General features: G+C 51.8%; 1 protein-coding gene across 12 annotated transcripts in view; it reads left to right on the top strand.

The window, feature by feature from the left end:
- RPH3AL (rabphilin 3A like (without C2 domains)) overlaps window positions 1-22,430 on the top strand; it is a 160,113-nt gene extending 137,683 nt beyond the window's left edge. For 5 of the 12 annotated variants that reach the window (XM_045984463.1, XM_045984471.1, XM_045984465.1 and 2 more), the window contains 3 exons: window positions 17,576-17,686; window positions 20,021-20,164; window positions 21,238-22,420. In XM_045984463.1, the coding sequence (XP_045840419.1) occupies window positions 17,576-17,686; window positions 20,021-20,164; window positions 21,238-21,272 (290 nt within the window). In that variant the 3' untranslated portion in view covers window positions 21,273-22,420. Of the gene's footprint in view, window positions 1-17,575; window positions 17,687-17,856; window positions 17,969-20,020; window positions 20,165-21,237 lie in introns of those variants that run through there. The other 7 variants (XM_045984469.1, XM_045984470.1, XM_045984472.1 and 4 more) reach the window with 6 other exon arrangements.
- Window positions 22,431-23,096: the final 666 nt, after the last annotated feature.

Below are 23,096 nucleotides of genomic sequence, written 5' to 3' on the forward strand. Positions count from 1 at the left end.
CTGTCTCTTAAATAACTAAATAAAATCTTAAAAAAAAAACAAAACCTGCTCCCAGCATCAGATGCTCTCTCTTCTCTTCCCCTACCCCTGTTCCTCTATATCTCTCTCCCTCTCTCTCCCCACCAAATATATTTAAGTAAACCTTAAAAATGGTACCTGTTTGGTGCTTGCTACAGCGGCACATACACTAAAAATTAGCTGTTTGAACCCATTCCCCATTTTTTATTAAGTGGTTTATTTTCTCGTATCGATTTGCAGGTGCTGCTTTATGTTAGGGATGGTAGATGGCTGGCAAATGCTTTCCTCCTTGACTTTCCATTTTGTTTGACCTTGGTCTTTACTCATAGTATTTTGCCATTCAAAACCTGTTTCTTCTCATTTTTGTGAAGTCAAGTATGTCTTTTGTTGGCTTTGTGGTTTCTAGGTTTCCTGTCTTGCTTCAAATTGTCTTCCTCTCCAAGGTTAAAAACAAATACATGCTAAATAAAAAATTTAATATGAGAATAAAAGGAAATTGCTTAAATATGATACAACTACCAAGGAAGAAAAAAAATCCGATACCAAATATTACATTCACTGATAAAGAACTGAAGCCATGCTCTATCAAAATGCAAATCAAGAATACCCCTATCGGGGTACCTGGGTGGCTCAGTGGGTTAAGTGTCTGCCTTTGGCTCAGGTCGTGATCCTGGAGTCCCAGGATTAAGCCCCAGAGTCAGGCTCCCTGCTCAGTGGGAGTCTTCTTCTCTCTCTGCCCTTCACCATGCTCATGCCCTCTCTCGCTCTCTTTAAAAAAACAAACAAGGGGCACCTGGGTGACTCAGTGGGTTAAAGCCTCTGCCTTTGGCTCAGGTCATGATCCCAGGGTCCTGGGATCGAGCCCCACATCGGGCTCTCTGCTTCCTCCTCTCTCTCTGCCTGCCTCTCTGCCTAGTTATGATTTCTCTCTGTCAAATAAATATTTTTAAAAATAAAATAAAATAATAAAAATTTAAAAACAAACAAAAAAACAGACATCAGTTGACAGTGTTTTGTATTATTTAACTAATGAAATAAGGCAAGAAAGTAATCTGTTGCTATTGGAAAAGAGAAAAAATTATATTATTTGCAGATGATGTGACTGTACACTAAGAAAACCCAAGGGAGCCTGCTAAGACAACCCATTGGGATTAATAAGACAATTTGGGAACTGACAGGATGCAAAGTAAATTGATAGTTTACACACCAAAAAAAAAAAAATTGATAGTTTTACTCTCTGCTAATTAGAAGGAACAATGGGGAAATTCACTCATAATTTCAGCAAAAATTATAAAATACTTAGAAGTGAAGTTGAAAAGCAATTATAGGTTCAACTTGAAGAAAATTATAGAACCTTATTACAGGACCAAAAAAAAAAAAAAGCAAGAGACAAATAGAAAGGCAAAGATCTGGGTCCCTCCAAATTAATAAATGTAATAATTCCTATCTGATTTCTAGTGGGGTTTTTAGGAAGGAACAGATTCAGACATTTCTCTTATCCACTGGATAAATGAAACATGGCTTACTCAGACAGTAGAATATTATTCAGCCTTAAAAAAGGAATGCGCTGCCGACACAGGCTACACCGTGGATGAACTGTGCACACTCTCTGCTAAGTGAAGATGCCAGAGACAAAGATCATACTGTTGTATCACTCTGATTATATGAAATGTTCAGAACAGGCAAATCCATGGGGCGCCTGGGTGGCTCAGTCAGTTAAATGTCTGCCTTCGGGTCAGGTCATGATCCCAGGGTCCTGGGATTGAGTCCCAAGATGGGCTCCCTGTTCAGTGGGGTGTCTTGCTTCTCCCTCTCCCACTCCCCCTGCTTGTGCTCTCTTGCTCACTTTCTCCCTCTCAAATAAATAAATAAAATCCTAAAAAAAAAAAAAAAAAAAGAACAGGCAAATCCATTGAGACCGAAAGTAGATTCATGATTGCCAGGACCAGGGAGCTGGGGGAAAGGGGGAAGGATTGCTAATGGGTACAGAGAACATGTGATAAAGATATTCTGGAACTGAATAGTGGGGATGGTTGCACGACTTAATGAATATACTAAAACTCATGGAGTCATACACTTCCAGAGGATGGATTTGATGGTATATGAGTTATATTTCATTTTAACATAATGTTTTGGGGGTTTTGTTTAAGATTTTATTTTATTTATTTGACAGACAGAGATCACAAGTAGGCAGAGAGGCAGGCGGGGGGTGGGGGGGAGCAGGCTCCCGGCTAAGCAGGGAGCCCGATGTGGGGCTCGATCCCAGGACCCTGGGATCATGACCTGAGCTGAAGACAGAGGCTTTAACCCACTGAGCCGCCCAGGAATCCCCAAAATATTTTGTTGTTGGTTTGTTGTTGTTTTTTTTTTTAAGAATGGCAAGGTAGTAGAAGGAGCTGCTTACTCTTAAGGCTTACTCTAAAATTACTATAATCAATAGAAATAGTAAAGTATTGGCATCAGAATAAATAGAATATTTATTTATAGGATAAATAGGTAAGTAGAACACAATAGGGAAATAAAAGACCTAAGGATGTATGGAAGCTGAACATGGGTAGTTTTTCAATTCAGTGGGAAAATAACAGGTTTATGTAACAACCAGAATTAGCATAATTAGATTTCCACCCATTCCATGTGTATTCAGAAACATGCCACAGAAAGATTAAAGATCTAAATGTTAGGAGCGCCTGGGTGGTGCAGTCGGCTGGGCGTCCGACCCTTGATTTCGGGTCAGGTCATGAGCTCAGGACCGTGAGATCGAACCCCGTGTTGGGCTCCTTGCTGGGCATGGAGCCTGCTTAAGATTCTCTTAACCTCTGCCTTCCCATCCCTCCCTCAAAAAAAACATAAAAAGTTAGAAATAACACAAAGAGGGCACTGGGTGGCTCAGTGGGTTAATCCTCTGCCTTCAGCTCAGGTCATGGTCTCAGGGTCCTGGAATCGAGCCCCACAACGGGCTCTCTGCTCAGCCGGGAGCCTGATTCCCCCGCCTCTCTTCCTGCCTCTCTCCTGCCTGGGATCTCTCTCTTTCAAATAAATAAAATCTTTAAAAAAAAAAAATAACACAAAGACTATATTAGAAAAGATCCAGGATATTTTTTTCTGCTGTGTTATCTCAAAGAGAGCTGGTGACGCTCCGGCACGTGCAGAACAGGTTGGCCGACTACCTGAGTTTACTTCTCTCGCCCTTTTCTGTACCGTGGGTGTTGATTTGGGACAAGGATTTGCCCGCAGACCACTAGGCGAGCCTTCTGCAAGCTTGCTTATAGCAGGTCATTCATTCTTTCCCCAGGATGGAGGAAGGAACAGAGTGACCTGAGTGGCCTTGGGTCTAACCTGTGTGTCTCTGGGAGAGGTCCACCTTCCCACCTAAACAATCTAATCTTTTTTTTTTTTAATGTTTTTATTTATTTGAGACTGAGACAGAGTGACAGAGATAGCACAAGCAGGGAGGAGAAAGAGAAGCTGCTCCCTGATGACTGGGGAACCCCGACCCGGGGCTCGATCCCAGGACCCTGGGATCATGACCTGAGCCGAAGGCAGCAGCTTAACCCACTGAGCCACCCAGGTGCCCTGCACCTGATAGATCTAAATGGAGTGTGTGCTCCACACTGCTTTTCAGTGGCAGATCATTGCTCCCAGTTCATGGCAGTAATGACTAATGCCAGCTTTTGCACACTCCTGGGTCTCTTTGCTGCCCTGTGAAAAAAAGGTGTAAAATGTGGAGCCAGTACTATGGGTTCTTGGGTCTTAATCCCTTTAGAACTTGGCCCACCTCTTTAGCAGACTTCTTTCCTTTGAGCTGGATTCTCACCCGTGGGCTATGTACAAAGATATTTGCTAGCAGTAGGGGTGGCCGATACCATATTAACCTGGCATATCTGGGTAATAAGAGATTATCTGTTTTGTCATACGCTAGAAAGTTTAGGGAAGCTCAGTGATGTCAGGACAGGTGTCTTTATAATTCTTGTTCTTTCCCTCATGGTCACAAGATGGTTGCAGCACCTCCAGCCATCACTATAAAGAATGGAAGAAAGTTAAAAGGGGAGGCTGAAAAATCAAGCCTTTAACTTCTGCAGCCTTGCATTATGATAGAAGCAGGCAATAGGGAGGAGGGCTTTTCTTGGATATTAGATGAGCCTAATTCCCTACAAGAGCCAGAGAGAGAGCTGAATTTATCTGAGTGAAGTCATTACATCTGGAAATTATTCTCAGATAGGATTTTGTGCTTCTCTCCCTCCAGTGACAAGGATCCTTAACATGATGGGGCTTCTTTTCTTCAGCCCCCAGTGCTCTGACTGGAGGCGACATTGCCCTATCTACTCGATGGGTGGTCTGCCCCAACTGGCCCAGCTGTGGCTGAGTCCTGAAATTGGGGGCCTGAAGCCCTGAGTCTAGAGTACATATGCTGTTCAAAGGGCATTCTAGGATGTGTCTGCTTTTCTTAGATGGGAACCAGAGAGCTGGGATCCCTTGGAAACCAACCTCAGCTTGGTAAGGCCTTGCCATGTTGACCTTTCCCTGGAGCCTGGGGCTGGGCAGGTGGGAGGGGACCCTTGTCTAAAGCCTTCATCACTGCTCTGTGGCCTGGCCGGATTAGGGAGGCCTTTTCATTTTGCCTTCCACCACAGACCCAAAAAGCCCTACCCAAGTGTACAGATAACCCATTTCCTCCCCACTCCTCCTCAGAGATAGCACAGAAGCCATGATAGGCCAGAAGGTCCCTGGCTGAGGCACAGGAAGGTCTCTAGAGTTCCCATAGCTATGGGGAAAGTGCACTTTCCCATCTCTGCTGAACCGGTGTCACTGTCCCTCTGCAGGGCCCTCCCATGTCCTGCCCTCTGGCAGCCCCGTGAGCAGAGCGGGGCTTCCTGGAAGGATTTGAACAGATTTACACACTGGGGGACTTCAAGGTCTGTTCCAGAAAACAGACCTGTTCCAAGGTCTGTTTCAAGGTTTTGGATTTGTTCCAGTTGGATCATTTTGAGAAAAATAGAGGGGTTTCATTATTGCTTCCTTGGTTCACTAAATTTTAAACACTTTTAAAAAAATCCTCAACTGTGCTTCCATTTGCAGTCCAGGGAAAGCAAGTGTCAGGATTGTTTGGATTGAGCGGTCTGGTTCAGGTCAGGCTACAAATGTGTATTCTGGGCCAGCCTTGCTGAATGACCCCCAACTGGCCCACCTCTACCCCTGACACCACCGTGTCCGGTACACTGGGCGCTGCATTGGCAGCAGCCAGAGCTCTGCAACTCATGGTCATTATCTCATCAGAGGCTCAGACAGCCCGTGGGGCAGCTTCCGGATAGACGAGGAGGGGGAGGCAGCCCTACACACTTGCAGCCAAGAGGCTTCTGAATCACAGGCCATTCGTCTCCCCTCTGGGGTCAGCATAGAGTAAACCATTGCCCAAATCACCACGTGCAGTGGCTGTCCCCTTTAAGTTTTGGCAAGAGGATTTTTGGTTGCGAGGAACGGAGACCACCAAGGCCAGCTCAAGTACAGGGGTTGCTGCCAGGCTGCTGGGAAAAGTCTTGCGGATGCAGAGGAGACAAGGCCTGCGAGACCTGCGGAGTGGAGGAGTATGGTAGCGGCTGCTTCTCAGGTCAGCTCCATCCCCTGCATCTGGCATGCCCTTCCTCTGGCTGCACTTACCACCACACATCTGCACTCACAGAGGAGATGGTTGGTTCAACTCATTCCTACTCAGGCTGTCCTTTCCACATCTAGCCTGTATCCCATCAGATGGCGTGGCTAGTTAGGGCTGCTTTCCCTTAAATTAGGGCTGGGACAGCACAGGGGGAAATTTGTGTCTCTTGCTCAGTAGCCACAGAATTGGATGTTTGGGGTCTGACATGGTAGTGAGTTCCCTGTCACTGGGAGCATTCAAGCAGAGGCTGGCTATTATAGTGAAGATACCATGCTTTAGAAACTGAGGGAAATTCAATACAGACTTGTTACTGTGTGTCCAGAGTTTGCCCCCATACTGTGATCAGGGCTGGGGAGATGGGAATACATGCTATGGCCCAAGATGGAGAATCCACATGGCCCATGAAAGCTTGGAACCACAGACCTCTGTCTCGTTAGTGCAGAGCTGCAGCCAGCGGAGCTAATCAGCAGTTCGGTGGCAGCCGTTTTTCCATCAAACCCATATGCTGTTTCCTGACTTCTTAACGCAGCGTGCTATTTATACCAGTAGATCCATTCATTCTTAATGAGCCACGGTTGTGGATTGTAAAATGTTTTATTTTCATACAGGATTGCTCACTGCCCAGAGCCAGCTGTTGCTATGCCACCTTCCTTCTTTCTCTGTTCCTAAGAAATTAGCATTTTGGAAGCTCCTTGGAGCGCTCAGCTGCCCTCTCCCACTCCCTACTCACCCCCACCCCCCGCAACATGTCCCCAGCCAGACTCTGGACTTGCCATTTCTGTCACGTTGGCTCAGACATGGCACATGAACTCCCTGCAGCCTTCGGAGCAGCTGGGAGGGTGTGTTCCGTGCAGGGGGCCAGGCTGGCCGAGGCTTGAGGAAGGAGGCAGAGGATGGCAGAGCAGGAGGGCTTCCATGTTGGGAAGTGGGATGCCATCTGTCCTTTGAGGGTTGGACATTTGCCAGTGTTTGAGGTTGCAGCTCGATCTGGCTCACTGGTTTAAGTTCACTGACAACTTTTTTAAATGTGAAGAATTCTTATTATTTGAAAAGATACGGAATTCTGGCTGTTTTGAACATCAGAAAGTCTGCTGACTGCCCCCTCCCTGGACAAATTGGACAGGCTAAGGCAGCTTCCATCTTCACACTGGGCATGCTTTCTTGGGTTTGCCGCAGTCCCCACCCCTCCTTGTTGTCTCTTGCCACTCTGATCGCCACCCTTCCAGCGTTATTAAGAAGAAACTGAAATAGTTCTTGTTCCCACATCCCTATTGAAAAGAGAGAGCCTAGGAATTAGACCAACAGGAACATCTGTTGCAACAAAAACGGGCACGCTGCTCTGCGGAAATATATACTCATATCCAGAAAGATGATAAATATATCAAAATAAATATCATGCCCAGCCCACCTTACCCACTGACACTGCCAGCTGACCTGTGGAAAGCAGAGCTTGCCCACATCACGTCTGTGCCTCCCCACCCCCAATCCTGACCCCAGGCTAGGGAAATTAGTTTTTGGAAGTCTTTCTTCCTCTCTGGGCTTGGGTTGCCCCAGGAGTAGGATGGAGATGAGGAGGCCGGGACAGTCTGTTGTCTTCCAGCTTTGGTATCTTACAGTTCCAAATCCAAGGGAAGGAAACTTTCTGGAGAAATTTCTGGCAGGTAGTGAAGGAGCTCACAGATCTTACGCTGAGGCTGCCCCTCCCTCAGAGACCAGCCCCATCTCAGCACTGGCCCTGCCCTCCCTGTGCGCGCACACGCAAGCACGCGCACACGGGCAGGCACGCAGGATCCCGGGAGCTTTAGAGAAGAGGCTGGAGACACTGTCTTCTGAGTGTCTGCGAGGGCATCAGGCATCCCTCACTGCAACCCGTAGATGCCTGACTCAGGTCTGCATGGTATAGGTCAGCTGTTTGGGTCCAGAAGACGAATAAATGAGAAAGGGTCATAGTGCTGTGTGGAGCTCCCCCCAGCCATGTGGGGAGCTAGATGCCTTCCTTCTCCACAGGCAGGAGAAGACCGGGGGGTTGGCGCTCAGCTGGCAGTCTTCCTGTGTGGCTGCCATTCCTGCACGCTCTGAGGGCCCGGGGACTGTTTGCCTGTAGGTCTGTGCAGGTGAAAGAGGCCGGCCTGGGGCCTAGGTGCTGAGTGGCCAGATAAAACCAGCAAGGATGGTTGCTGCCAAGGCTTGCTTGCCTGGTTTCTCACCGCAGCCTGTGCCAGGCGGGGGGCATTCCTTGTTTCGTGGAATCCCCTGACAACTGGGCAGGGTGAGCCGTGTACTACTGTGGTCCCATGTTACAGTAGGGCACCGAGAGGTCAGATAATCTCAGTGTGGACAGAAAGATGCCCTCTGCATTTAGGAAACTCTGCCCTTTGCCTAAATCTCAGGGAAGTAGAGGCCCGGCCACCTTTTTTTTTTTTTTTTTAAAGATTTTATTTATTTATTTGACAGAGAGAGATCACAAGTAGGCAGAGAGGCAGGCAGAGAGAGTGAGAGGGAAGCAGGCTCCCTGCCGAGCAGAGAGCCCAACGCGGGACTCGATCCCAGGACCCTGAGATCATGACCTGAGCCGAAGGCAGCGGCTTAAACCACTGAGCCACCCAGGCGCCCCATTTTGTGGCAGTTTTCAAAAAGAATCCCATGGATACTAATTTGTCCTGACCTTCAGAGCCCTTGGTGATGCCAAATGCTAGCCCGATGCCAGTGGGTGGGAAGGGGGGTGTCTTCCACAGAACAGAAGCCTGAAACTTCAGTGAACTGTGGGCTCCCACTGCTGTGCCCCACCCCTGCCCCAGCAGCACCTCCTGCCTGTCCTGGGCATCCTCCTTGGCTTGGGGATTGACTTCCCAAGAGCAGAAGGCCCTCATTAGCCTCACCACGGAGGTTCAGGGGCATGGCTCTCCATTCTCGTTTGTCCAAGCCCAGTGACAGCCTCAGTTGATTGGATGATTCCAGCTCCAAGGCAAGGTCTTGGGCCTCCTTGTCCCCGCTCCCACCCCATCTGAGCCAACCCCGGGGAAGCAGCCCCCACAGCCAGCCTCTGGCTTCTGTTAATGGATGTGTGCTGAACTTCCACTTGAGGGGCCTGGGCGGGGCTCCGCCCTGTGCCATGAAGCACACCCTCTCCAGCCACTCACCTGTGTCACCGTGGAAACCTACAATTCAATTCTGCCCGCTCTAGATTTCTCAGCCTCTAGGAACCTGGGTGACGCCCAGTCCCGCCTGCCCTGTCCGACACCAGTAAAGCCCAAGGAGATAGCTGTGCCATCATAGGTGAAGGCTGCCCTGTCACATAGGCTGAGCTGATTCCCCACTGCTGGCCCAGGAGCCGCAGCAAGGATAGGAGAGTCCATCTACCCAGATTTCCATACAGGACAGGGGGGCCAGGCCTCTCCTGCCTCACTTGCTTCTGGATCCACCTGGGGTTCAGGTCGACCTGGCAGCCCATCCCTTACACTCAGGCTCTGAGCACAGACCCCATGGCCCTGAGCTTCTGCTTAGGTGGGGGAACTGAAGGGATGAACCCAAAAGCCAAGAAGGCTGGACCCTAAGAGAGAGACACAGACTCAAAGACAGACGGACAGAGATGCCAAGAGATGAGACTGGAGAGAGAGAACCTAACCAAAAACAGAGGAACCAAGAAAAAAAAAAACCCAGGAAGACCCAGAACACAAAGACACACAAGACATATAAGACAGGAAAGAAAGATAAGAGAAGCAAAGGCAGAGAGAGATTTTTTAAAAACATAAGCAAAAAAGGAGGCCCAAAGAGACAAAAGACAAAAGCCCAGAGACCCATAGAGACGGAGAGAGAGAGAGAGCTGTGGTAAGGATAGAAGCAAGGCACATTTTGCATCCCAGCAAAGGCAGGAGATATTCATTCACTTTGTTTCATCTGTGCTATAAATCAGCAGCAATAACCCGCCAGAGAGAAATAGTGCAGAGCACGCCCAAGCCAGACCTCACCCCTAAGTGCCTGAGCCTGAAGCCTTTCTGTTGAGCCAACGGGGCTGTCCAGGCCCCAGAGAAGCCCACCACCTGGCCTTTGCCTTTCCTGTTCTCTGTCAGGGATGCAAGACACACCCTAGCCCCAGCATTTCTGTCCCAGCATTTGTGTCTAAACTCTGCCTGGTTTTAAATTCCACCTCTTCCAAGAAGCCTTCCCTGACTTCCCTTTTCCTTGAACACTCTGCCTCCGCAAAGAGTATCATGTTCACTCTGGAGGAAGCTGTTCTTATCTTCCATCCTCCCCCTCCCGTTCTATCTGGAGCTCCTCCACCAAGGGCAGGACCATAGGATTTCAATGCCGGCGACCACATCACTATTGATTTGAGGATTCGTCTTCATTATCCAGCACCTCCTGTCTGTCTGTAAGCCCAAAGAAAGGAGTTAATTAAAATCAATGGTGAAGGAACAAGCAAGCACTGGAAACTCTCCACTCCCTAACTCTCAGTTCCTAGCTTGGTCTGTGCTGTCCCTACTGATGTCCCTCGTGACACCCCAGATGGGAGACCAAGGAAGAAGACCACCCTGAGTGCCATATGCTCACCCCGCTCTCTGAGGTTGTCCTGTTATTTCTACCCCACAGATGAGGAAATGAAGCTCAGGGCAGTTAGGGAGCTGGCAAGCAAAGGTCACAGATCTCCTGACTCTGGGGTCTGGGAGAGAGGGAGGTGGACTCTGTCCCTCTCTGGCTTCCCAGGATCCTGTCCCTATGAGGACAGGTTCCCCTGGCCTTGGATTTAAAGAAGAGCAGACTGTGTGAACAGTGCCTCAGCCCTGCCATCCATCATCTCCTGCCCAAGGCCTACCCACCCCATGTTTGCGACAACCAGCCTCTGACCACCCCTCTCCCCATCTGTCTGTCCCTGGCTCAGGCTGAGGCCACCAGCAGCCTGGCTTGGCCCACCTGAGTGTCCTTCAAGAGGGAGGAGGCTATGAAGAGGCGCCTGCTGGGTCCACCGCTTTTGGAACTGGAGCTGGCTCGTCACCACTTTACTGACCACCATCCAGTCCTGCTGTCTCTATTCAGTGCTGCGTCCTCTCCTGGGGAGGTTTTTCCAGGAAGCGGGCCGGTATTTCCTGCGTGTCTGCTTGACCCAAAGCTCAGTGCTGGGGCCGAGGAAAGGAGGCAGATGCGGATTTTGAGATGGGGCCCTGACCTCAAGCGGTTCCTGGTACAGCTGGGGGAACCAAGACAGTCATTCATAGGAAAAGAAATGCAATGCCAGGCGGTGTCTCAGAGGCCGGAAGAGCTGCCCCAGCAGTCATGGGGAGAGTGAGGAAGGGCCTGTCTCCCATTTCCCCTTCCCCGAGGGCCGAAGACACTTTTTTTTTTATTTAAAATATTTTATTTATTTATTTGACAGATCACAAGTAGGCAGAGAGGCAGGCAGCGTGGCGGGGGGGTGGGGGGGCCCACGGGGGAGGGACAGGCCCCCTGCTGAGCAGAGAGCTGGATGCGGCTGGATCCCAGGATTCTGAGACCATGACCTGAGCTGAAGGCAGATGCTCAATCCACTGAGCCACCCAGGCGCCCCACCGAAGACATTTTTCAATAGAGGCACAATTTAGCTGGGCTTCTGGGGGATGAACTGGAATAGAATTTTTAAAAATATTTACAGGCCTGCATAGCTGCTGAACGTGCAGTGCCTTTTGTCCTACTCGATCTTATTTCCTCGGGTTGCGCTTGTCTCTGTTTCACAGAGGAGAAGACTGAGGCTCAGGGAGATGAAGGTCTTTGCCCAGGAGTGTCCAAGGCAGGGCCAGGACTCAAGCCTGGATGTGGGGAGGGAGCTAGAAGTCTGTCACTCACATCACAGTGCCTGCCTCTGACAGTTTCTCGGGAGAGAAACCCAGAAAGCGTGCGTTGGGAAGATAGGGTAGGAGCTGGCTGGCCTTAAGGGGAGGACTCCTGAGGGAGCAGAGCACTGAGGGCAAGGGCAGACTGGGGGGTGCCCTGCCTGCTGGGCGGGGAGGAAAGAGCAGAGGTCTCAGAAGGAACTAGACCTGGGCTCAAATCCTAGCCCAGCCTGCAGATGGCCTCTGAAACATATCATCCCTCTGGCACGACCTAGGAACCCATGTCCCCCTTCCCCAGAGAAGGTGAGTCCACCCCTGTGAGGTTGGTCCTGGCACCAAACACAGTGAGGCCAGTCCTGCAGCAGGTGGTGTGGGCCTTGAGTTCCAGAAGAGTCCCTCAAGCAAAAGGGCCCTGCCATGTGCCAGACGCCACCTGTGTTGCTCACAAGAAAGCCAGAAAAGGACCCAGCAGAGCCAGTGCCCCTTCACCACCCCATACCTCCCCCTTGCAACCACCAGACAGAGCCCAGACTTGGGAGCCCCCTCAGTGGGATTTCAGGCTGCAGGCCCCGCCCTCTCGGCAGGAGATACAGCTTCTCCCCTGTCCCCTTGGGGATAGTTCTGCTGCCCTCTGCAGCCTGGTAGGCAGGGTAAGGCTAATTGGGGACGTCTATGCATTCCCCGGGGCCTTCTCATCTTCCCTTTACATTAAAAAAAAATTATTTTGGTTTTAGTATGCAAAATTTTCCACCATCTGCTTTGCCTTGGCAGAATGTTTGCTGAAAATATCTCTCTTCCTCTCTAATTCCCATCATTTCTGGGGGCTTTGGAAGCCTCCAAGTGGAACAGCAGCAGCTCGCTAGTGCCTCCCAGGCTCACGGGCTGTTCTTGTGCCAGCAGGCGGATGTTGTGGCCCAGAAGTCACATCTCCTCACCTCTCAGCCAGAGAGGGACCCTGGGGGCCCTCCCCCAAAGAAACACAGCCGGCCTGAGGTTGAATCCTAGGGTTCAGACTGAATAGCTGTCCAGGTTGGTCTCTTTGTCTGTGATAAAGCCCTGAGAAATGCCCAGGGCCACAAAGAGAGGGGGTGGCCGAGAAGAGCCGGGAACTATGTCCTCAGAATCCCAGTGCAGTGCTTGGAGGTCAAGTGGACAGCATCCTGCCTGTCGCCTGGACCATCCCAGGCAAGGCGTCTTCACAGGACAGCAGCTGCTCCACCTATCCTTTGAGGCAGTCAGGAAAGACTTTTCAAAAGGGAAGACTTCCCCCCACCTTCGTGTACCAAAACTCTGAGTTTCCATGGTGACAGTCAAATTGCAAATCCATCCAAGAGTGAGCCAGGGGAAAAAAAAAAAAAGCTGGCCTGTCCCCAGAGAAGCTAGCCACTGCTAAGAATGAGAGTTGAGCAGAGTGGGGCAGCCCTTCTGGGGCACGATGGGAAAATCTCAGGGATGCCAGCTCCCCCAGCAGAGGGTCCTGGGTCTAGGGCCACTGGGGTGGGGGAGTTCCTCCCTGCCTTCTGGCAGAGCCCAGGTGAGTCCATTTGGTGACTCCTCCTTCTTCTTGGGCAGATGAGTGGGACTGTCTTGTCCCTAGTGCTTTCCCATCTTCGATCTGAAAAATCAGGCGTGGGCTGAACACAAGCACTCATCACCAAGCCATCTTAGACTGTCTTGGGGGAATTAGAAGGGGAAAATCAGCCTTCAGACACACAGAGTGTTTTGTTGAGGATGGAAGAGCAAGGGCCAAAAGATTTATGAGCCTAAAAGCTTCTTTAATAGACCTGGAAGATTTACGATCACAGCTGCCATGCGGCAAGAAAGGTGGCAATTGGCAACCGAATGGCAGATTAGCCAAGATTTAGGTTTTACGGCGGCAGTCGGAGGGGGAGGAGGAAGAAAAACTTCTTCCCCTGCTGCAGGAGGAATGTTGGGGTAAATAGTGTTTGCACTGGGTCCTGTCCAGGTACATTCTCAGCAGTGTCTTCTTGGTGTGTTTCTTTCCCACCGACAGTAAATGCCAAGGCCAGGGGTAGACACTACTCGCTTCCTTCGGTTTCTTTCTTTCAAGTAGAGTTTATTACAGTGGATTAGAATGGGATTGGGTTTGCACTACCAAGACCTCCAAGCTGAGGTCCGGCCCCAGTTCAGAGTTCCAGACACAATGAGCCAGGGAGGCATGGCCCAGGGGGATGAGTCTTGTCGATTCGCTGGTTCCCTTCCCTGTGACACCTTTGTGAGCTCAGTTGTCATCTGGAACCGTTTCCCCTTTCCATGGCTATGGGCATTTGGGGTCTGTAAAAGGAGGACTTATTTTTTTTTATAGAACTTGAACAACCTAGGCACGTGGGACTAGGCAACATGGTGCCCAAACCCGGCCTCCAACTTTGGGATGCTTGGGACAAGACCCACCCTCACAACAAAAGCTGCCCCCCTGGTGTAACACGAGACCATCTTCTTGCAATTTAAGCTCACTCTGGGACCTATGTGACGCAGCACTGCGTGTGCAGATGACAAGCCAGGGAGGAGGGTGAAGGAGCAGGGTAAATGAGCTTGCCACCAAAACCTGAGTCCCTGAGACACCCTCTCCCGTCGTCTCCTTTGGAGCTCTTGGTATTTTGCTCCCTTGGTCACCTGCACAGTAGCGCCCAAGGACCTTGGCCTTGTTTCAACACTGGAGAGCTGCCTGTCCCCCTTGCCCCAGCCCCAGGCTCACTCCCCTCTGGCCCCAGAATTATGAAGATTGACCATAGGGGAGACAGAGCATTCCAAGTCAGGAAGAATGACTACATTATGCATAAGCAGAGACTCAGGAAAGCCATTTGGAAATCAGTCCCAGCTCTCCTCAGGGAGACTCCCCTCTGCTTAACAGGCTGCCAGTCCCCCTTCTATTGGGAGGACACCACCCTCCCTGGTTTCTTTGCAGCTGCCCCAAGGGAGACCCAGGGAGCTGCTCTCAGCCCTCCTGCCCACCTCCCACTCCCTTTGTCCAGGGACCCCCAGGGCAGATGCCTCATCTGTCACCAAGTGAGTCAAAAATACGTCAGTGCTTACAAAACCAACACCTGTGAGGTCCTGTAGATGGAGTCATGATCAAAGACACCCATCTGGGACCTGCAAAGCAGCTGCAGAATAAATCAGGCCTTTGCACTTCTCAAATACTATGAAGGGGCATATGGACCCCCAGCCCCTCTGAATCCCAAGCTACATCACAAAAGCCCGTAAAGCCAAACCAGAGCTCTTTTCTCAGGAAGGCCAGGAGGGAAAAAGAGCAGAAAAGGCAAAAATCCCTGAGCAGCTAGAGGAAGGAAAAGCTGGGAACAGTCACGTTAACATCACTGTTGTCCCACCCACATGGGTCAGGCTGTGCACAAGTAGCGTGCCAGCCTCGTTCACCAGTGCACTTTGGCCCCTGCCCCCCAGGAGCCGGGCAGTCTGCTGGGGGAAGCACATGCACACACGCGTGCACACACACACACACACGCGCGCGCGCGCACATGCACGCTAAAAGCAGACAGTGGCTGTAGCAGAATGCCTAGAGCATTCAGCCAGCCAGGCGCATGTGAGAGGGAAGGTTCCCTGAGACAGGTGCCTGGCTGGCTCAGTCGGTACAGCATGGGACTCTTGACCTTGGGGTTGTAAGTTCGAGCCCAACGTTGGGTGTGGAGATTACTAAAAGAACAAATCAGTGAACAAAAGTACCCAGGAGAAGAGGCACGGGCAGGGAATTCTGAGCAGTAGGAAGTGAGTTGCTGGAGGAGGAACCAACCGGCAGTTTGGTAAAAACCCAGTCCTGTGGAGAAGCCTGAGTAATATTGGGCAGGATGGGGGCGCCTGGGTGACTCAGTCATTAAATGTCTGCCTTTGGCTTACGTCATGATCCAAGGGCCTGGATCGAACCCCACACTGGGCTCCCTGTTCAGCAGGGAGCCTCCCTCTCTCTCTGCTGCTCCCCAGCTCATGCTCTGTCTCTTTCTTTCTAATAAATAAATACGATCTTAAAGAATGAAAGGGTAGGCTAGGATGCGCGTGTTAGCTGGACCATTCCCCTCCGCGCCAAGAGAGGTGCCCACAGGTGGGGCCGCGGTGGGAAGCGAGTGAAGGAGTCCGGACTGGAGACACGGAGGTTTGGAGCTAAGCAGGTGACCATGGGGAGGAGGCCACTGGTTGGAGAACCACTCAGAAGGCAAAGCGGGCAGATGTGGGGATGGGGAGAGGGAAGAGTCACGCAGTCATCAGGACTTCTTCCCGAAGCACCTGGGTACCTGACGCTCTGCCAAGGCCGCACGGGGTAGAGAATCTCCTAGAGCTGGAATGGTTGGCCAGCTCCATCCCTCCGGTTGCCAGATTCGGTGACCTGTGACACTCTTTGCTGAAGGCACAAAGGCTTTCCAGAAGGCCCTAGAAGCTCCATGGCCTGGGTCCTGCTGCAGCTGCTCCTGTACCCCTGGGGATCTCCCTGCCTGACCACTGTCCTTCCTGCAGGATGCTGACGCCGGCTCAGTGCTTTCCCCTGCCCACGGCTCCACAGGGGCCCTGGCCCATCACATGAAGCCTCTCAGCCACCCTGAGCATAGACTGACTTGATTTCCAATCTCGTCGCCCACCCCACCCCATGGGTCTCTGGGGCTCGGAGCTGTTGGGCAGTCGTGCCCTCTGGGCAGCTGACACTGTGCTGGGCAGAGTGCCCAGCCTCTCCTCCCTTCCTTCCAGACCCCGCATGTTGCCCTCCCCGACAAGGCACATGGACTCACACCCCGTCCACCGAGTCAGTGCCCCGTGAGAGTGGTTTACCCATGACCCCAGACCTTTTGTGCTGTGTGGTACTTGGTATAAGGATGACATCACCTAATTAAATGTTATGTAAACTGCTGGAAAGAGCTAGGGAAAGACAGAGTTGTTTCATTAAAACCAGGACTTCCGAAAGTCTTGAGAGAAGCGACGTGCTTAAAAAAGCTATTGAATCAGGTGTGGGCAGGACAACTGTAAAAAGCAGGAGAAAGAAATGGAAAAGCAGAGAAGGATCCTGCACTCATCCCTCTTTGCTAATGTCTCTAAGCTGTGCTCCAGTGTAGAGACCCCGCGCCCGGGGAGCACAGACACCGCCGTGCAGACACAGCTTAGGCATGAGAGACCCTGTGGGCTCGATCTCAAAGCAGCCCCCAATCCCTCCATCAAAAGATGGGTGAATAGGTGTACATTTCTATGCTTAAAATTAAAATAGAATGTTTAATCTATGAATATATCTGGTGTTATGACTCCCACTGTTGATCTACTGGCCAAATGTGGTGCCATGTAGTCCAGAAAAGAAGGTTTCTGCCACAGCAGGTGTTTGCCAGGAGAGCTCCCTCTCTTCCCCTCTCCTGGGACTGCAGCCCCATCAGCCTGGCTCCCGTCTGTGTTCACAAGACCCCACTGTACATTCCCGGATGAACTGGGACGAGTGCCCAGGCCTGCCTAGTTTATTTCTCCCAGTAAAATCAGAGTGGTTGCAGACACAGAGGGTAGAGCCATTCTGCCAGGGGAGTGACCCCAGCCCTCCCACTTAGCACCTTGGGCAAGTGCCTTGGCTTCCTCACCTGCAAGCCCCGTGTTTGGGGTTGGCCAGAAGCTTGAGCGAGCTAGCGGATGTCAAGTGCCTGGAGTGCTCTATAAGGGTTGGTGAGGACCGGATATTTTGTACCTGGAACACAGCCTCAGCACAAGGTAGAGGGGCGTGGCCTTACACCCTGAGTGTGGCCAGGTGCACGTCTCAGAGCAGTTGTGCCTGCAACCTAAGGGGATAATCGGCTCCTACCAGAGCAAGAGGTTCCTGAGTTTGCCAATGGGACAGGGTCATCTTTAGAGACGGCCAGCTGTAGAGGGGTAAGCCTGAGGCCCAGCCTCTTCACACCAGCACTCACCTCTTTGGCTGACAGAACGGAATACCCTGCCAGTCCCCTCCCCAGGTCACTGTTTCTGTATCCCAAACACAAGGACCAGCCAAGGTTCCATGCCAGTTTGTCCCAGCAGAAGGGAGGCCCGCCCCAGGCCCTCTGTCTGCTGTGCCTACTGGTAGTGACCAGGAAGGGTAACCTCTCATGCTAGTGTCTGTTCTTTCCAGTGGTTTCCAGTGACAGTGACAGTGACTCGGATCTCAGCGCCTCTAGCCTGGAGGACAGACTTCCAACAGGGGTCAGGGAGCCCACAGATGCCAAGCCCTGCGGGGAAGCAGGTAAGCAGAGCAAGGACAGTGCTTGTTCCTGAAGCCCCTAGTGCCGGTGGTATGGCTGCTTCCTCAGATCGTGGCCGCCCAGCCGGTGTCTGTGGAACTGTTCTTGACAGGGGAGGAGGAGGGGGCGTGGGGCTGGGATGACCAGGAGCTAAGCATTAGCTTCTCTGCAGAGCGGGACAGAGGGGAGACCCAGATGGACTGACGGGGTGAAGGGAGGACGGCAGATCCAGCACTCCTGCCTCCACACCTGGATCCCCCAGGCTCCCGGCAAGCATCCCCAGGGTGAGATTTTTTTGTCTGCTGAGTCGTGAGAGCTGTGAACATCAGGTAGAAAGTGCCTTGGTCTAGCTCGGCTCTGCCGTGAAACCACGGTGGGGCCCTGAATAATACATATCTTGACCTCTTGGGCCTCTGTCTCCCAGAGCATGTGGTCCCCAAAGTGTTTTCTGAGTTTGACCTCTCCGAGCTGGCCTCTATGACCTTGTCATATGAAAGAGAGTTAATGGAGCCTGGAGGCTAGTGCAGAGAAGACCTGGAGGCACACTTTTCTTTCCTTTAAACCCACAAAGGGCCTTCCTGGGAAAAGGACCAGGTCAGTTAGAGTTACTCCAGAGGGTAGAAAACTGGGATATTTGAAAAACATTTCAGGGAGGCTGATTTTAATGCATAAGCAGAGAGCTTTATAATAACTGCCCCAAACTCAAAGGACATGCCTCAGGGTGTTGTCCTGGGACCAAGGTGGGGTGATCTGCCAGCGCCAATATGGAGGGAATTCCCGGTGGGAATGGCAGTTCAGGCTGGATCAGAGCAGGCAGATGCCTGGCATGCACACTTCCACTTCCACTCCTGCGCCCCTGGCAGACATTACTAGTCGATCTCAGGACTCTCCCACAGAGCCTGACATGGCCTCAGAAGCCTCCTCAGCACACTGTTCCAAGTGGTCATTACCGGTAGGTGGAGACCACACAGGAGACGACACTGGTTTCTGGACTAGACGATCTCTGAGCCCTCTCAGTCTAAAGAGTCTAACTTAGAAGAGTGTGAAGGACACTCAGCTGCCAGCCTTGGTTTCTGGGGCAGATTTTATACACCTCCGCATCCCCCACCCCCCACAGAGCACTGAACCCTCCCTCACACCAGCTCTCAGCCATGACCAAGGGGGTGTTGTAGGTAGGAAGAGATAGAGTACAGGTAGTACGGGCCTCACCTCTGTGCTCTCTGCTCGGCCACGAGGTAACAGGCCTACATAAGGGAAGAGTACTTAGTTAATAAAGGCAGCAAGTAACACTACTGGGGGAACCCTGGGGAGCTCAGTCAGTTGGGTGTCTGCCTTCCTCGGCTCAGGTCATGATCCCAGAGTCTGGGGATCGAGTCCCGCATCAGGCTCTCTGCTCAGCGGGGAGCCCACTTCTCCCTCTCCCACCGCCCCTCCCCCAACGTGTGTGCTTGCTCTCTCTTGCTCATGCTCTCCCCCTCTCTCTCAAATAAATAAGTAGACTCTAAAAGAATCCAAAAACAAAAACTGGGGGGCACCTGGCTGGGTCAGGCCGTAGAACATGTGACTCCTGATCTCAGGGTCAAGTTCAAGCCCCATGTTGGTGTAGAGACTACTTAAATAAACAAACTTTTAAAAAATCCCACTGAGTTAGTGAATATGTACACCCTCCCCCTCAGTCGGTGAAGGCAGGAATAACTTGTCATTGCTAGTTTTCATGCTGGTGACTTGTTCCTTGCTGAACCCACCTGAAGGACTATGCAGTGACCTTTGTATATCCTGGACCAGCCATATTGGTCAGAGGGTAGGGTCTCCTGAGAACATGGCAGCCATGTGGGGCAGCAGGTAAGGGACTCTGAGCAGACAATCCCACAGACACCTTGCACAGTTCCAAATGAGAAGATTTTATTTTATTCTTTTTAGAGATTTTTTTAATTTTTATTTTTTATTTATTGGACAGAAAGAAATCACAACTAGGCAGAGAGGCAGGCAGAGAGAGAGGGGGAAGCAGGCTCCCTGCTGAGCAGAGAGCCTGGTGTGGGGCTTCGATGCCAGGACCCTGGTATCATAACCCGAGCCAAAGGCAGAGGCTTTAACCCACTGAACCACCCAGGCACCCCAAGAAGATTTTATCTTTTTTATCTATTTTTAAGTAGACCACGCTCAGCATGGAGCCCAACATAGGGCTTGAACTCATGACTGTGAGACTGAGACCTGAGCTGAGATCAAGAGTCAGACGCTCAACCGACTGAGCCACCCAGAAGCTCCCAAACTGAGATTTTAGATCAGCTCCTTATCAGGCTGAGATTATCCCCATCTCAGTTCATGGTCCCTTGCAGGTGGCAGCATGGAGTCCCCCAAGATGGGACCCCCCCGCCGGCCCAGCCCCCTCTCTGGGAGCCAGAGCAGCCTGGCCAGTGAGACTGGGACCAGCTCTGCAGACCCGCAGGGCACCCCACCCTGGCCAGACCCGAAGAGCCCCGGTGAGTACCAAGCCGCTCCTTCTAACGCACCCTCCTCTCCCTTTTCTGCTTCCCCATGGTCCTCCTTCCTCACTCAGTCCACCCAAACCAGACAGTGCTAGGTGATGTTCACAATTCTCTGTTTATTGAGCACTGTGCCGGGCACGGGAGGATCCGAGGTGAGCCAGACCCCTCTCCTGCCTGCAGTGAACCAACCCGGGCAACTTGGGAGCATCATGCGATGGGGGCAGGCAGTGTGAGGGACTTCGGTTCTGCCCCCAGTCTCCTTCAAGTAAGAAGCCCTAGCTGAACTTGGCACCTCTGGGCCAGGAGCCGTGGGCCTGCAGCCCATGCATGGATCAGCCAGCTGCTGACCGCCCCCCCACTGCCCCGCCCAGTAGTGACTCTCCCACAGGCTGTGTGTGCTGGCAGCCCCCCACACACCGGGAAGCCTTGTGGGAGCTCTCACCCGCTCCCTGTCTTCCCTCCTCCCCTTTCTCCTGCCTCGATGGTGCCAAGAAGCTACAGGCTAGGGCATTTAAGAGAGGCCATAGGTGGGCAGGTCTCTGGAGAGGGAGGCCCCGTGGCCGTGCATGTGGAGCGTAGCCTCTCCCCTCCTTCTCCTGAAATCCCCCGCAGAGGACAGTCTGGAATCAGCCACGTTTTAGTCCCAGCCGTGCCACCCACAGACACGTGAACCTGGGCAAACCATCAGATTCAGCCATATGAAATTGCCTTTTTATAGACCAAAAATACTCAGATGTTGGCATCGATATGACTCAACCTAATATTTGATCTCTCTGCACCCAATTCCATTATTGCTAATGTGGGGACCATGCTGTATTCCTTGTGGGGCTGGGGCTGGGTGGGTGAAATGCAGCATTCTCGTGGAGTGCGTCCCCTAAGTAGGTCTTCAGCAGATAGCCAGTAAGGCTATCTGTGTGGCCCAGGGCATAGAAGGGGCTCCAGGGCTTGCAGAACAAGCTGGTGGAAGTTTTGTATTCCCACGCCATTCCCAAAGTTCAGGCTGTCGCCGGGGAGGGATCTGGCCTCTGCTCACCCTATAGTGGCCTTCTTTTTCCTCTCCCCTAAAGGCAAAAGGCCTGCCTGGGCAATTCCCCGTTGCTGACACGACCTCCCAAGGCCCCGCCTGCCTGCCTCAGCAGAGACGCGTTTGGTGCCCGGAGCAGACTTTGAAGTGGAGTTCGAGAGAGAAAGCGAGCTGAGAGGGTCTGGTGAGCAGTCTGGAGCCCTCAGCTGGCCAGCCCTGTTGGACGTGACCTCTGACTCAACCAACCAGTGTTTGGGGGGCTGAGTCTCCTTCCCCCCACTCAGTGCCTTTCTGCCCCCTTCTACCCTGGAAGCCCTCCTTCCCCTCCGCCCCACAGCCATCCCACTCAGCCCTGACCTTTATTTATTGTCCTTCCCTTGCAACCTCCCCCAGTCTACCTCTATATTCATTTTAAGTTTGGTCTTGGGGTGGGCCGGAAGGGCCTACAGACCGGCCTTATGGGGCCCTCCCGTACGCACTGCAGCAGGCACTGGGCTGGGCTATCTCCTGTTATTGGAAGAACCCAGCCCTGAACATTGCCCTTCAAAGCTGAGCTTGGGCCCTAGAGATGAGCAATGGGTCCTAGAGGGTGCGGGGTGAGAGGTTTGCCCACCCTTCCGCCTCCCGAGGGCTAAGGAAGCAGGAGCAGCACCCTCCCTTGGCTCAGGAGCTGCTGTCGAATGCTGGCCCTTGCTCGGGTTTCTGGGGACCCCTCTGACGGCCTCGGGTTCTGCTCAGCCTCTCCCCAGCTCGTGGAGCCTGGAAGGGCTCTGGGGGATACTGTGAATTCCCTCATTGAAGAGCAGCCTTCAGCTGCGTCCCCAGCTGGGGGACAAGTCTCCCCTAAGCCTTTAATTCACTTCTCTTCAGTAGCTTCGGTTGGGCGTGAAAAATAATTCAGAAGGTGAGCAAATGCTTCTGGAAAACCCTTCCCTGAAGACAGAGTTTGAGAGAGAGAGAAAGAGTGAGTGGGGGGGGGGGGGTTGGTGTCCTCATCTCTCCATCCGGCCACTCTCCACTGCCCCGTACTCCTGTTCCTTGAAGGGCCTTCTCTCCGGGCTCTCAGGACCCCACCGTTGGCTTTTTTGCCCTTGCCGCTGGCAGATGGTAAAAAGACAGACTGTTTCCCTGTGACAAGTTATGCTTCAAAATTTGTAACAATAAAGATTAGAATTTGCATTGAGCCAGTGTGTTGACCCAAAGACCACAGTCACTTGTGTTTCTGAGATGCATCGATAGAGAAATGGATGGAAAAGAATGTAGCGTGTTGCTCACAGTGAAAAGAATGAGCTCGATATGTGTGGTAGAACTCACAATCCTCATGTTGAATGGAAAAACAAGGCCATTTCTGCTTAGAAAAAAAAATTTAAGTATACATACAAATAATCAAAATGAGTTGTATGAACTTTTTTTTAAAGCTTTTATTTATTTGTCAGACACACACACAGCAAGAGAGGGAACACAAGCAGGGGGAGTGGGAGAGGGAGAAGCAGATTCCCCGCTGAGCAGGGAGCCTGATGCCGGACTCGATCATAGGACCCTGGGATCACAACCTAAGCCAAAGGCAGATGCTGGACAACTGAGCCACCCGGGTGCCCCAGAGTTGTAAGAACTTCTGTGCACAGATGTGAAAATGCTTGTAAAATGGACAGGGACTTGTGGTTCAATAGAGCCGACTGAACACATGTTTATTTCTTCTTACCCCCAAGCTCCACCAGGACGACCTAAAGGAATGAAGTGGCATAAATTACCAAGCCGTAAAGGAGAGGAGAGGAATGGCGACAGAGAGGAGGGGTCTGGGAACTTTGGGAGATGGAAGATACACTGTCAGCTTCCCCAGCTCCCCAAAATGTCTCCAAGGGAGAAAGCCAGCCATGAACAAGCCCATTAGCTTTGCAGAAT

This window comes from Meles meles, chromosome 18 (assembly GCF_922984935.1).
Source record: "Meles meles chromosome 18, mMelMel3.1 paternal haplotype, whole genome shotgun sequence".
In the NCBI taxonomy this organism is placed as follows: domain Eukaryota; kingdom Metazoa; phylum Chordata; class Mammalia; order Carnivora; family Mustelidae; genus Meles; species Meles meles.